This window comes from Sceloporus occidentalis, unplaced genomic scaffold (genome assembly GCF_023333645.1).
Source record: "Sceloporus occidentalis isolate IW3139 unplaced genomic scaffold, rSceOcc1.0.p SCAF_63, whole genome shotgun sequence".
NCBI lineage: Eukaryota > Metazoa > Chordata > Lepidosauria > Squamata > Phrynosomatidae > Sceloporus > Sceloporus occidentalis.
Genome location: NW_028317043.1, coordinates 1652916 through 1665206, shown reverse-complemented (window position 1 = coordinate 1665206; position 12291 = coordinate 1652916). Strand labels below are relative to the sequence as shown.

Below are 12291 nucleotides of genomic sequence, written 5' to 3'. Positions count from 1 at the left end.
ACAACACATATACAAAGGAGTTATCCGTAAACCGGCAGAAGACTTAGTAATCAAAGGACGATGTTAAAAAGGTTCATCAATGCATAATACAATCTTAAAAATAAAAGTAATATTTTGAGGAATCTTATTCTTTATTGAATTCCTATCAGATTTTGTGACCTATTGAAAGCTATTTATGTAAGGGGGAACAATAATGGATTTTATTTACACAATTAAAATGATCTGCCTTTTATATGCAAAGGATTGTGGCTTTTAGGGCTGTGGAACACTGATACACATTCATGCTCAGAAAACATTCTCAGCACTTAGTAAAGAGGGACATATAGCAGGTATGATGCAGAACAGCGACGCATACGGCTATGTGTATACAAATATACATATTACATAGGCATATACATTGTACATTTATACACCGTCAAGTGCAACAGTCACATTTATTACCATTTCGAGTTGACTACTTTATAAGCTTATTGCTATCAGGTGCCTTTAGTAATGCTATGACGGGAAGCGTGTGGGATCTGGCGAGTAGTTAAAATGAATGTTAACATCTACTTGGAATAAAGTCTTGGGCCGTTATCCCACCAATAAACCACCGGAAGCAGAACAAAGTTCAAAGGAATAAAAAACATTGACAGAGGCGTTTACCAGCATGCAGCATCTGACCACTGGAATTAATATTATCGAGTACAAATGGCAAAGTAATAGTTAATAGAATCGGTGCTGCAAATATTCCTTCTTCATATCACACTGAAGCATCAGTTCATCTGCTAAATCTCAGTAAGAAGAGCAAATCCACACAGCCAGAATGGCTTTTTCTTGTTAACAATACAGAGTTAATAGAAATAGCATAACATAGAATCCGAAGGGGGTATGGACCACAGGAATAAAAACTCTGACAAGTGCGATATATATATGTGAAACCGGCGGCCACGTGCCAAGCTCAACAAATATATAGGCCGTTTTACTTACGGCGCTTTTATTCTGTACAGCACAACTTCCGAGGGTCCGGGGGCTGGAAGACTCATTAGCTCTTCCTTATATGAGGTCTCAAATTATCTATTACATTTACTGGTTATTAAGGGGTCCTCGTATTCGTGAAGGTCGGGGATTACAATAACAGTTTGACGGCACCAAGACCCTCATAGTACGCGGGGGGGGGGGGGTCACAGGCTGCTAGCTGCGGGGAGATGTGAGATGAAAGCTTCGGAGACACCATTTCCAAACAGAAAGAGTTGAAGCAATTGAGTTCTGTTTTCCCTACTAAATAATCAAACTTTAAACAGTGACAAGGATTTAAGAGCGGTGATTCTGACAAGGAGTTTTTAGTTGGAATGTTTGCTGGGTGTAAGTGTATCCCGACGTCCTGCTGCCCTAAAAATCACAATACTGTATAAAGAAACTACAGAGAAAACCTAGATACATTTAAAAAGAAAATTCTTCTCAAATCTGTAGGCGTGTAAGCGTCAAAAATTACATAAAGTGCAATCCCTATAACTGTAGCCTCCAGTGGGCCGAGGTTCTCAATCTGTCTTTTATTCTAAAATTCAAAGAGCCGTTGGTCTACGCTGAGCAATATTTATTATGTTGATTACCAAACTGCACTGAACTTGCTCTTGAGTACACGGCTTATATAAGTAGGGTAATAAACCTATTAAAAGGAAATTTTCACAACATTCAAACCTTATATACGTTTATAATCCGATCAATTCCTGACATAAACGCTAGTATTCTTGGGGACATCAACTTGACGTGTAGGCCATTAAGATTTGGTGATTATGCTCTAAAAGGCCAGCATGCGGTAAGTAAACGATCGGTTTAATATGTGGCTTTGACGAGACGTGAAGACATTCAGAAGGGGTACGTAAACACCAAAAGTTGAGGAAAGTCGTACATGAGAAGACTTTTGGATGGTTTTATTATAGACTGCCCTACAGATAAAAGTGTAATCAAAGCAACAAAGATTCCCACAAAGGATATTTGTCGCATTGTTCACAGAAATCAAATGTTCCTATACTGATTGCAATTTAATTTGATGCAATTGTGGGTTATTCAGTCTGATTAAATGTGTGGCCACAAACTCGACAAGCCTAGAGCCCTTCCCCGCTTTGAGGATAGCGCAGCCGTTCCTTGGAAGATGAGACCAGACATTCGCTTTCTTTGCCGTGTTAATTTCATTCTAAAAGACTGATTGCTCAAAGATCTGAACCTCTAATTATTCTCCACGGCAAGAAAGTCCAAGTGTTGGTTTGGTTCCCATCATATGTACGGAATATATAACGCTCCATCCCCACTGCCAATTTACCGACTGTCTATAGCGGCCAAAATTAAAGAGGTGCCGGGAGGTCAGGGAAAACCGAAAAGCACTAAAATAATGGGGAGCAAACACAATTATTAAAAAAAAATATCACACACAGACTAGATGAGAAAAAACTAAGTTCAATAGATGAACAAAAACTCTGCAGAGGTTCCAAGACACAACACAACAAAATAACAATCAAAAGGGATTTAGAAATAGCGTTTAAGAGTTCACCGGCGACGTATCATTTATTTATTTATTTTTTCCCTAGGATGCTCACTAATCACAATTTAGAGGTTGGAAGACATTTATCTAAAACAATACTGGGATAAGTACATGCCTTGAGCCAAGGAATTTGGCTTTCCATCACGCCTTTCAAGCTCATCCAGCGGCTGCTGCGGTGATTGCACTCAAAGCGCGCACCCCGCTGTGCATGATTGCCCGTACGATTGCTTGCCGCATGGGGCGATTCACTTTGGTTACGGCCAGATGCCAGAATCGGGCAGGGACCGCAATAAGTAAGCTTTTGCTCAATTTCCGAATGTTTCACGTATATTTGACAAATTGAAACGTTTCTTGAAAAGCGATCATCTTTAAGTGCAAAAAGATTGACAACAGTAAAATACTGCGCTGTACAAAAAAAAATCTCTTGAAGAAATATTTCAAAACATTAAATTTAATTCACAAAAAGTCAAGGATCTTTTTTTATTCCAACAGAATTTCTAAATTAGCCACTAAAAGCCAAGATAAAGAGCCTTCATACTAATAAACATTATTTAATTAAATAATAAATCGAATAACCCATGGAGGACATCACTGAAATATTTAACTGTAATAGATCTATTTTATACGGATTTTTGCTGTATTGCAAATAAATGAGAAGACTAGTCGTAAGCAGCTCCCCGGCTTCTCTAAAATAAAGCAATAAAGGTAAAAATACCTTAATTATAAGTGGGATCCTTCATATAAACTGAATTAAATTGTATTGGACAAGGGAGGGATGATAAGGGTATCTTTTGCCCCATTGTCTGCCTAGAAAATGAGGGATTTAAGCTATATATACCCCATAACCTAACTAAAGCAGACCTAAAACTGTCACTGAATTAGCCAAGATGGCTTCAAAATTGAGTAAAGGCTTTTATAGCACTGGGGTATTTTCCTGGGTATATCTAGGGGGTTAGAAGGTGCCATCCTCTTTGGTACAATATGGACTAGAAGCCAAAAGTATGACCCCCTGTAGTAACAGGGGTACATGCTAAGCAGGCCTGAAAGGGTAGGGGGGCCACAGTTGCTCCCCTTGAGGTCTTTTCTCAACCAACGAAAAAGCCTTCAAAATTAAACATTCTTGTGTAAAACATAACTTTACGCGAATATGAAATCCAGATATGAGCTCTGATTTATTATTCACAAAAGGACTTTGATGGAATAAGTAAACTATTTATCAAGTTTAAACGGAACCTGATAACAGTATTTAATATAAATGTCTTTTGCCTTTAATCAACTTGGTATTGCAGCTCGGAAAGTTCACTGGAGTGCTGTGTCTTTAAATTGCAATTTATGACTGTAATTTAAGTTAATACGGGCATTTATCTTTTTCTTCGATATAAATGGCAACAAAGAAAGCATACAGTAATTCCACGAGAAGATATATGTAATCCAGATTGTCCGAGATAAGGCAACTTTATTTTAAGCTTGACATACGAGTGATTTACGTATGATGTATGGATGAATATACAGATTAGAGCAATGAGAACGCGTTACTAGCTTGAAAACCATGAGAAGGGTCAGAAGTAAAGACGCCGCTGTATGTCTTATAAAAATACAGAATTATAAAAGAATAACTTTCATTAAATTGTTCTAGAGATAAGAACTAACCCACCACCAACGTGGTTTGCATGCAATGATCTAGATTGGGGCTGGACATTTATTTAGCATTTAAGAGCCACTTTTATTTTAGAATTAAGTGTAAAACATAATCTGATTTAGAGATCAGGAGGTAAGGCGCCTGCTCAAACAAGCTTATGGTCCAAGAACCAACACGACATCCAGCGTGGCTTCAAGAGTCAAGGCTTCAATGTCCTGCAATGTGCCCAGCCCTTGTCTAAATGTTTAGTTCTTACGGGGGAGGCAAACAAGATACATCTCTAAAAGGCTTTCATACTGACCCCATAACAAAATAAAGTGAAACTTTACCTTCCGCCTCGGGCACTGTAAGGCACTACGTGTATACCGAGAGGCCCTCCGTCATTGGAGACTTCAACCAACTTCAGCATGTCACTGGAACGCAGAGGGGAATGATGGGAAACAAGAAAGGGATGTCTGTTATCACCACGGGTACTGGAGGGGCTGCCATACATCATATTAATGGCCCCAACGAGCAAAAAATATCTTAGATATTTACACACGCGAGGCAAAGGGAATAGTAGAGAAACAAACTGATGAAAAACGTTTAACATACCTCAAAATGAGCCTGGGAGCATGAAAAGAGGGCAACAACGTAAGCTAGGAAAACCAAACATCTGCTTATAGTATAATTAAATCATACACACGAGACACGGACAGCGGATTATTAACCGGTATACAAACAAGAATAAGGTCAGCCTACGGATCTCTCCTCTAGAATTAAGGCGCCTTGTAGTAAGTAAAGGCCTTGCTCGTTAAACTGCATTACTCGGGTATAAATAATGTGAAAATTCTAGCTTAACAGAAAACATAAAACCCTAGTGTCCCCCTCGAGTTCATGGTGATGGCCTGGCGGGGACAGTATTTGAGAAATTGATAATATAATAATATATCCACGTGGGGACTCACTCTAAGGAGAAACTTGAAGTTCGTTCCAAGCCAGTATCTGCATGGCCTACGGGCTCCACTCGGCTGTTTTCTTCAGAGTCATCTTCATCCTGAAAGCGAAATAAAACAAATTCTTCAATGCTTAGTATTCCCAGGGCATCACTCGTGACGGGATTACTCATCGAGAACCCTAAACGCAAGCGCGGTACTCAGACAGTGTTAATAAACCTTGAAAAAACAAAACTATGATCTCCATCCCGGACATCTCAAGACATATGGTGCACAAGCATAAGATTTATACACAGTCCACACTTGGAACCTTAAAGAATACACAGTGCGGTTTATTTAACTGTTTCTTAAGCAAAACTGTCATCAATTACCAAAAAATCATTTCATTTATATTTCCATAATGTAAAAATTTATAATTTTTACTCCACAAGCAGGGCTCTTATTAGTTTTTCTTCAGGAGGACCTCCTTTCCTAATGTATTCATACCTATGATATTCCAGGCAAAAACATCTGTACAACTGCTTTTACTTTATGATCCTATGAACTGTAAAGCACTAGGTACATCGTTTAGCACCAAAGCACATTCACACACACACACACACATTCACACACTGGAAAAGTCCAGTTAACTTTTCAGTGTATCGCAAAGTCCCTACGGCCACACAGAGTTTGGAAATATTTATATTACATGAGACATTTGGATCTATTTGGAACGGATTCTGATAATTGCAGAACAATTTTGCAGTTTATCATTTGATTATTTATTACAGATGAGGGAACGTTTGTTTGTTAGATTTGAATGTATCACAATGTTCTACAGCGATACAATTCTCAATGCGTATGGAAACCGTAGAAAATTTGGAGACTGAATTGTGTAAATAAAGTCTACTTGTCTTCCTAATACGCTACTCAGCTAAATAACCTTCCCCATCACGCCTTTTTGTCGTGGGACAGTCCTGATTTTCAAGCATTGCCCATATGAAAGACCCCCTGTCCAGGTTTTTGGGGGTAGTGGTGTTAATAGGCTGGTGAGGGAATCCCTGTGACATATCCCAACGTATCCACAAAGATATTTAATCAAAGCAATTATAACGAGCACTATTACGGGAAAAAATGAGAAAATATAAAACAGTTTACGACGCAATCTGTTTGGTTTTGAGAACGCAAAATAATTAAGAATTGATGTCTTTCATTATTTCGCCAACCGAGCAGAATTATGCATGTAAAGAAATCAGCACGGTTCCTACACGGAGTCATGAGAACCATCAGCAAAGCAATGAGAAACAAAACATTAAATTATTAAGCATATATGAAGGAGCCTGCCATGTAACGCCGGCGTTTCCTCCGACACACTGAAGCGCGGGTCTGTGGGTATACTCGCGTACGGCGGGCATGAAGATTGATGAGTCGGTTCTCCAAGTGTCTCTTATATGCACTTCTTTCACATTCCTCTCTCCCTAGCACCACAAGTAATGTGTTTTAAAGGTTAACCAGCTTCTTGAACTTTCCAACAGCTGTGTGCAAGTAAACAAGCCGCCAAAACAAGTCACCTCCGGATGCGGTAAATTGTGATTGTAGTGCTGCCGGGGACATCCCTAATTATATGTTTTACACACGACGCGGACAGAAAATGCATACGACTTGTCATAAACGACATCTATTATTTCTCCAGCCCTAAAACTACATTAACCGATACAAGGTCGCGCTACTCACACGGGCGGGGTTTGAAATCCACTTCACCCTGAATAATAAATGTCTTATTTACACACAAATGCCAATTACATTCAAAAATTGAAATACAAATGAGTTCAGTCGTGCACCGATTGCCCATTTCATCGTGATTTTTCTCGGAATTGTGAATGACGATCCCTACTTCATCTAAGTCTCTGTCGTCGAAGTGGACAGCGCGTAATGGAAAGCCGCGGGAGCTTCGAGAGCGAGACACGGAGCACGGCCCTTGGAAACGCCATCGGTACAAAAAATAGCCCATCACTCCCCGTCTCCGAGTGCATTATAGCTCAGGCCATGCGCAGTAAATTTAAATCCCACCACTTCCTGTTTTGAAGTGCATTAGAGTCCTACTCAGTAAAGTTAAATCCCACTGCTTCCTGTTTTGAAGTGCATTAGAGTCATACGCAGTAAAGTTAAATCCCACCACTTCCTGTTTTGGAGTGCATTACAGTCCTACTCAATACCTGTAACAACTGGATTTTACCATCTAAACATGTAAAAACTAAGATTTATGGAAAAAAAAGAAAAAAACAATAGTTCCGAAGCTCACAACGTAAGCATATCTAAGGGAGAAATGATTTTTAGTTCTTTGGAAAAGTTTAAGTGTAATCTTTCATAACTACTGTACTCTTTCCTGCTCAGCCTTAGGAGAGACTTAATTAACTAACTATTGACAGAAAGAGAATATAAAGCTGTTGCCCTCGGACAATAATAATTAATGGGTTTGTGGTAAGCACTTTATTATTGCCAGCAGATAAGGACTTCCGGCTGCTACAGAGTTTGCCAGCATTAATAATCCTTTAGAAAGTGCCAAGAGCGTGTATCTGGATACGTACGTGGCCGGCTTTTAAGAAAGAAACCATCTATAACATACTCATACCAGGAGCATCTGCTCTACTCTGACAACCATGGCTTTCTAAGAGAAAAATACAAGATCCGAGACCCACCTGTCCAGACCAAGAGTCCGTTTACGACGACTACTGATACCGGGAGCCGTAACCGAAAAGAAACTCAACTTTCCGAGGCCGAAGCGGGAATTATCCACGTTACGGATGTTTTGTGCCAGTTTGGAGCTTTACCATCACACCTTCCACCCTTACGTAACTGGTTGGACTGCTGCTTATCATGACTGAAATCCATTATTTTCAAATTTAAGTTAATTTTCAAAACATCAACTCTATATTTATCCTTTCATTAAATTCAGTGATATACTGACATATCAATCAATCAATCCTTCTTTGCCCCCCATTCTTGATAGAGGAAGCAATAAAACAGCAGTGAATTATATTTTTTGGCACGCAGAAGGCATAACGTTTTAATTTACGTGCAGTAAAAAAAAAAGCTAATTGTTAAAAGAAAAACATTTCATTTGAGAAGAACATAAATCAATGTTGACAGAATTCTGGTAATGGTGAGATAAAACCATATTCAGGGCTACAATTTGGCCGTTGCGCCTTCAAGATAACGATTACGACTGTACTTCTCCCTTTGACAGTGAAGGGGTTAAATTCCAAGCCCCCGGTTTTCTGCAAAATGTTGGCTCTGGGACCAAGCGATCTGATTAACGGAAAAGGGGTATAATTTGCACATATGGGACCAAGCTGCGTGCTGGATGGATGGGGCTTCGCGCAGCTGACTATATTGGCAGGTGCCGGGGTCTTTGCCTTAATTCACAAACTGCTAACGGAGCGGCGGTAATGCCTTATTGTCTTTCACAAAGGACGATGGTGGCACGCTACTTGGCACACACTAAACAAACACACATGACAATTAGCGGCAGCGCGGTGGGCAGGTCACGCTATGCGAAAGCAGCTGCTCGGTGCAAGTGTAAGAAGTCTTTTCAGCCGCTTCCATATTGCCAGCCGCAGCGAAGCCCAGCTGCTGCGTATGTTCGGCCGAGGAGGAAACGCTGCTCAACGAAAGTAATATGGGAGTCCGACCTAATCAACGATCATGTTTAAAGAATCGCCACGTAAAGTGACGAGCGATAAGCCAGAAAGTCCAGGTTCCGTATACTGGCTCCCATTCTGCACAGAGCCACCAGATCACTCCTTTACTCCCACCCGGGCACATTAACGTCCATGTTCCGGAAATAAATATGCCCACGACGTTATGGGATATTATGTGAATGTCTGGAGTTTGCAACATCAGCATCTCTGGAAACGCAGGGCAATACCTGCTCGGTCTCTGGGAAATCGGGTAGAAATTCAACATGACACGACTCCTGAGGAAGGTCTATTGTACGGACGCTGAAGATACAATATGGAACTGCCAGGAGAAAAACGTCTGATATTTCTTATTTCCAACATATAACGCGAATTAGAAAACTAGATTCCACAGGACTGCCACCTTACAGCTACAGGTGTGTCCAGAGAATTCTCTCCCACGGGATAAAACAATGACCAAAATAATACATTCCACACTTTGCTCCACTTTCACGCCCACTTTTAACCATTTCAACATCTTCCTCTGTCCACAGACGCCAACACAAAGAATGTCTAACAATTCCTCCCAAACCTGTTCCGCTGAACATAACTTCTTGGAAGGAGACAGGAGGCTAAATGAGAGATAAGGAGTGAATGAAAAGTAGAGTAAAGGAGTGAATGAAAAGTAGAGTAAACAAGTGAATGAAAAGTAGAGTAAACGAGTGAATGAAAAGTAAAAGAGTGAATGAAAAGTAAAAGAGTGAATGAAAAGTAAAAGAGTGAATGAAAAGTAGACTAAAAGAGTGAATGAAAAGTAGACTAAAGGAGTGAATGAAAAGTAGACTAAAGGAGTGAATGAAAAGTAAAGTAAAGGAGCGGAGAGAAGGAATAGCTGAGATAGCATTTAGTAGTGTGCATCGCAATGAGACCAGGCAAGTTACAGGGACCACGTAGTCGCCCCCCTAGCTTCTAGATCACATGGCACTGGAGGTACGGTTTGTATGGCAGCACATTTGTCCTCCCAGGGTAATAACATTTAACAGAAATAGGAACGATCCGTGAGATTTCAGCCGCACCTCTTCCACCCGGGAACCGTACAAACCAAAAAAAATATTGCCTTTTGCAAGCTTTGCGGTTTATATAAGAGTTTTGGCCGCTGCTTTTTGGGAGTTACTGCATTATGTCTGCAAAAGATTACAACACACATTTCTCAAGCAGCGCATTCCCTCTGGAGTATTAAAAGCTCCGTGGGTAGAAGAAACCATTTTTAATCTTATCAGCCTGTAATTTTAAGCCGCATAAACTTGATGTAATACAGAATAATTGAAAATAGCAACTGTGAAGCCTTATTAAGCAAATTATGCTTTCCCAGTTTTAAGCACTTAACCCGATACAATCTCTACTCGGAAATAAGAGAAAAAAATACCGGCCGCAATATCCTGCATTACCGGGTAAACGATCATGGACTTCCAACACCACTTCCCAGGTCTGACCACCGAAACTCTCCTCCCAGAGTGGGAAGAGGGAACCAGCAGGGAGCGAGAAGGTTAAAGGGTTATCCTGAGAATGACGGGCTGGTGAAGAAGAGGGCTAGATGGTTTTGAAAGGTTGTATCACACCGCAGTTAAAGGTATCGTCTTTAACAAATTAAAGTGTAAGTAGAGGAAATCCCAGCTATGGGAGTCATGCAGTGACTGTCTATCAAAAATACAAGCAGACCTACAAGCTACTTTAGTGAAAGGGTTGTTAAGTGGAACAGCCTCCCAGCAGACGTGGTAGAAGCGAATTCAGTGAGAGAATTTAAATAAGCATTGGATAAGTTTATGGCTCCCGTATCTAAGAAGAGACCAAGGATGGTCACTAAACGGGCTAAATGGGTCTCATCTGCTGTCGCATTCTGTTTCTGTCCTCAACAGACCTGCTTTAAGTATTTTGCGGTTTCGATTTTTCATTCCTCTTCTTTTCTCAATAGCTGCTGAGTGTGAATTTTTTTTTTGCGTGAAACCGTTTTCTCTAAAGTAACTGGATACAGCATTTTGTGGCCTATTTAGCCAAATAAGTTGAAGACACTAAAAGCAAAGGGTACATCACAACGCCATTAAACAGGGAAATACATCCATTCTACATCTCGCCCAAAAGCTTTCAAGGCTACGGATACATCAGACGGGGACTCGTTTAATACATACACATTCTCCATCTGCGGCGGGGGTCGGAATCACGCAAGTTAATGAACAGAAGACATTCTCCAATCAAATCACAGAGAGACCCAAAAACAGAAATCAATGGCGAGTAAGAACCATTCAGCCCGTCTGGACTGCCCGTTTTCCTGATGTAAAGACCCAGACCCCGATCAGCCGTTGGTCTCGTCATAGGTTTCTGAGCCGTATTCCTATCCCGTCCGTGTTTACATTCCCTCACCGACTTCACGGGGGATTTGTTTGAGGGGAATGAGTTCTGTGACTTCCAAACATACCTGTCCCTTCCAACCCAATCAGCATCTGCCTACCGGGTAAGACCAAGCAGATCATGTGACCTGGTGCCAAGATGGCTCCTCTCGTTGGCCAACAGATAATATGGTTCTGTAGTGCATATACTTATTATTAAATGTAAAGCAATGGGGGGGATATAACGGGAATGTGACGATTCATCTACAAGGAAAAGTCCTGGCGTTTTTAATTACTTCAACCCTAAAATTACCGAAGGCCATCCATTAACCGTACCCTGCAATATACATACACACACATATATATATATACACATATACGCACACACATTATATTATATATATATTTACACATGCACACACACCTGTCCTGTATCTCTGCTGTCAAATGAGGGGGTCTGGGGCTACGGCTGCTGAACCCAGCAACAAGGGAGATATATAAAATGCATGGGGGGGGGCGGTAACGAGTTGCCCCAAAGGCTGCGCCCGTAAAAACCTTGTGACGTGATCCTTACCGGCACGCGGTCAGTTTGCTTCACTCCACAAAGGACCACAAACGTGACTTAACATTTCAGAACATATCTCAGGATCCGGTCTAATAAGCTCGGGGGACCCGATAGATTAAAGCGACAGCGGATGGATGCCACACGCCGGCTTTAACGCGGATCGTATCGTAAAAGAGCGATAAAGTCTGTCTGCGGGAGCCGTAACGTTTTAAATGAGAAAGTCAGGCCAAAAAATAAATATAATAAAAATAAAAAGCTGGTGACAAGAAAGTTGAGAAGGAGGAACTAAAGAAAGCAGACAAACCAAACTATAATAAGCCGCACTCCCACAACACAGAAGCAGATGGTTAAAGCTGGCAAAAGGAGAAAAAACACACTAACTCACATTCACTCCGAACCAACAGATGCGATAAGATTAAAATATTGCTGCTTTAGGATACACAAAGACTGTCGGCGCAGACTGGGAGTTGGGGACGGTCTATCAGATATTAATGATCCCGAAGAACAGGAGTCCTGGAACTCCCGCGGAAAGAAGAATGGATTGACAGGCGCTATCTGTGCTGCCAGTCTATTGGGGGACGGGGGGGCACG

The 12291-nt window shown here is 40.9% G+C and overlaps 1 protein-coding gene across 9 annotated transcripts in view; it reads right to left on the bottom strand.

Annotated features, from left to right (window-relative positions):
• Nucleotides 1-12291, bottom strand: part of LOC149287177 (partitioning defective 3 homolog) — a 238965-nt gene that overhangs the window by 127240 nt on the left and 99434 nt on the right. For all 9 annotated transcript variants that reach the window (XM_089493130.1, XM_089493135.1, XM_089493131.1 and 6 more), the window contains 2 exons: nt 5108-5196; nt 4490-4573 (listed from right to left, as the gene is read on the bottom strand). In XM_089493130.1, coding sequence (XP_089349256.1) covers nt 4490-4573; nt 5108-5196 — 173 coding nt within the window. The remainder of the gene's footprint in view (nt 1-4489; nt 4574-5107; nt 5197-12291) is intronic.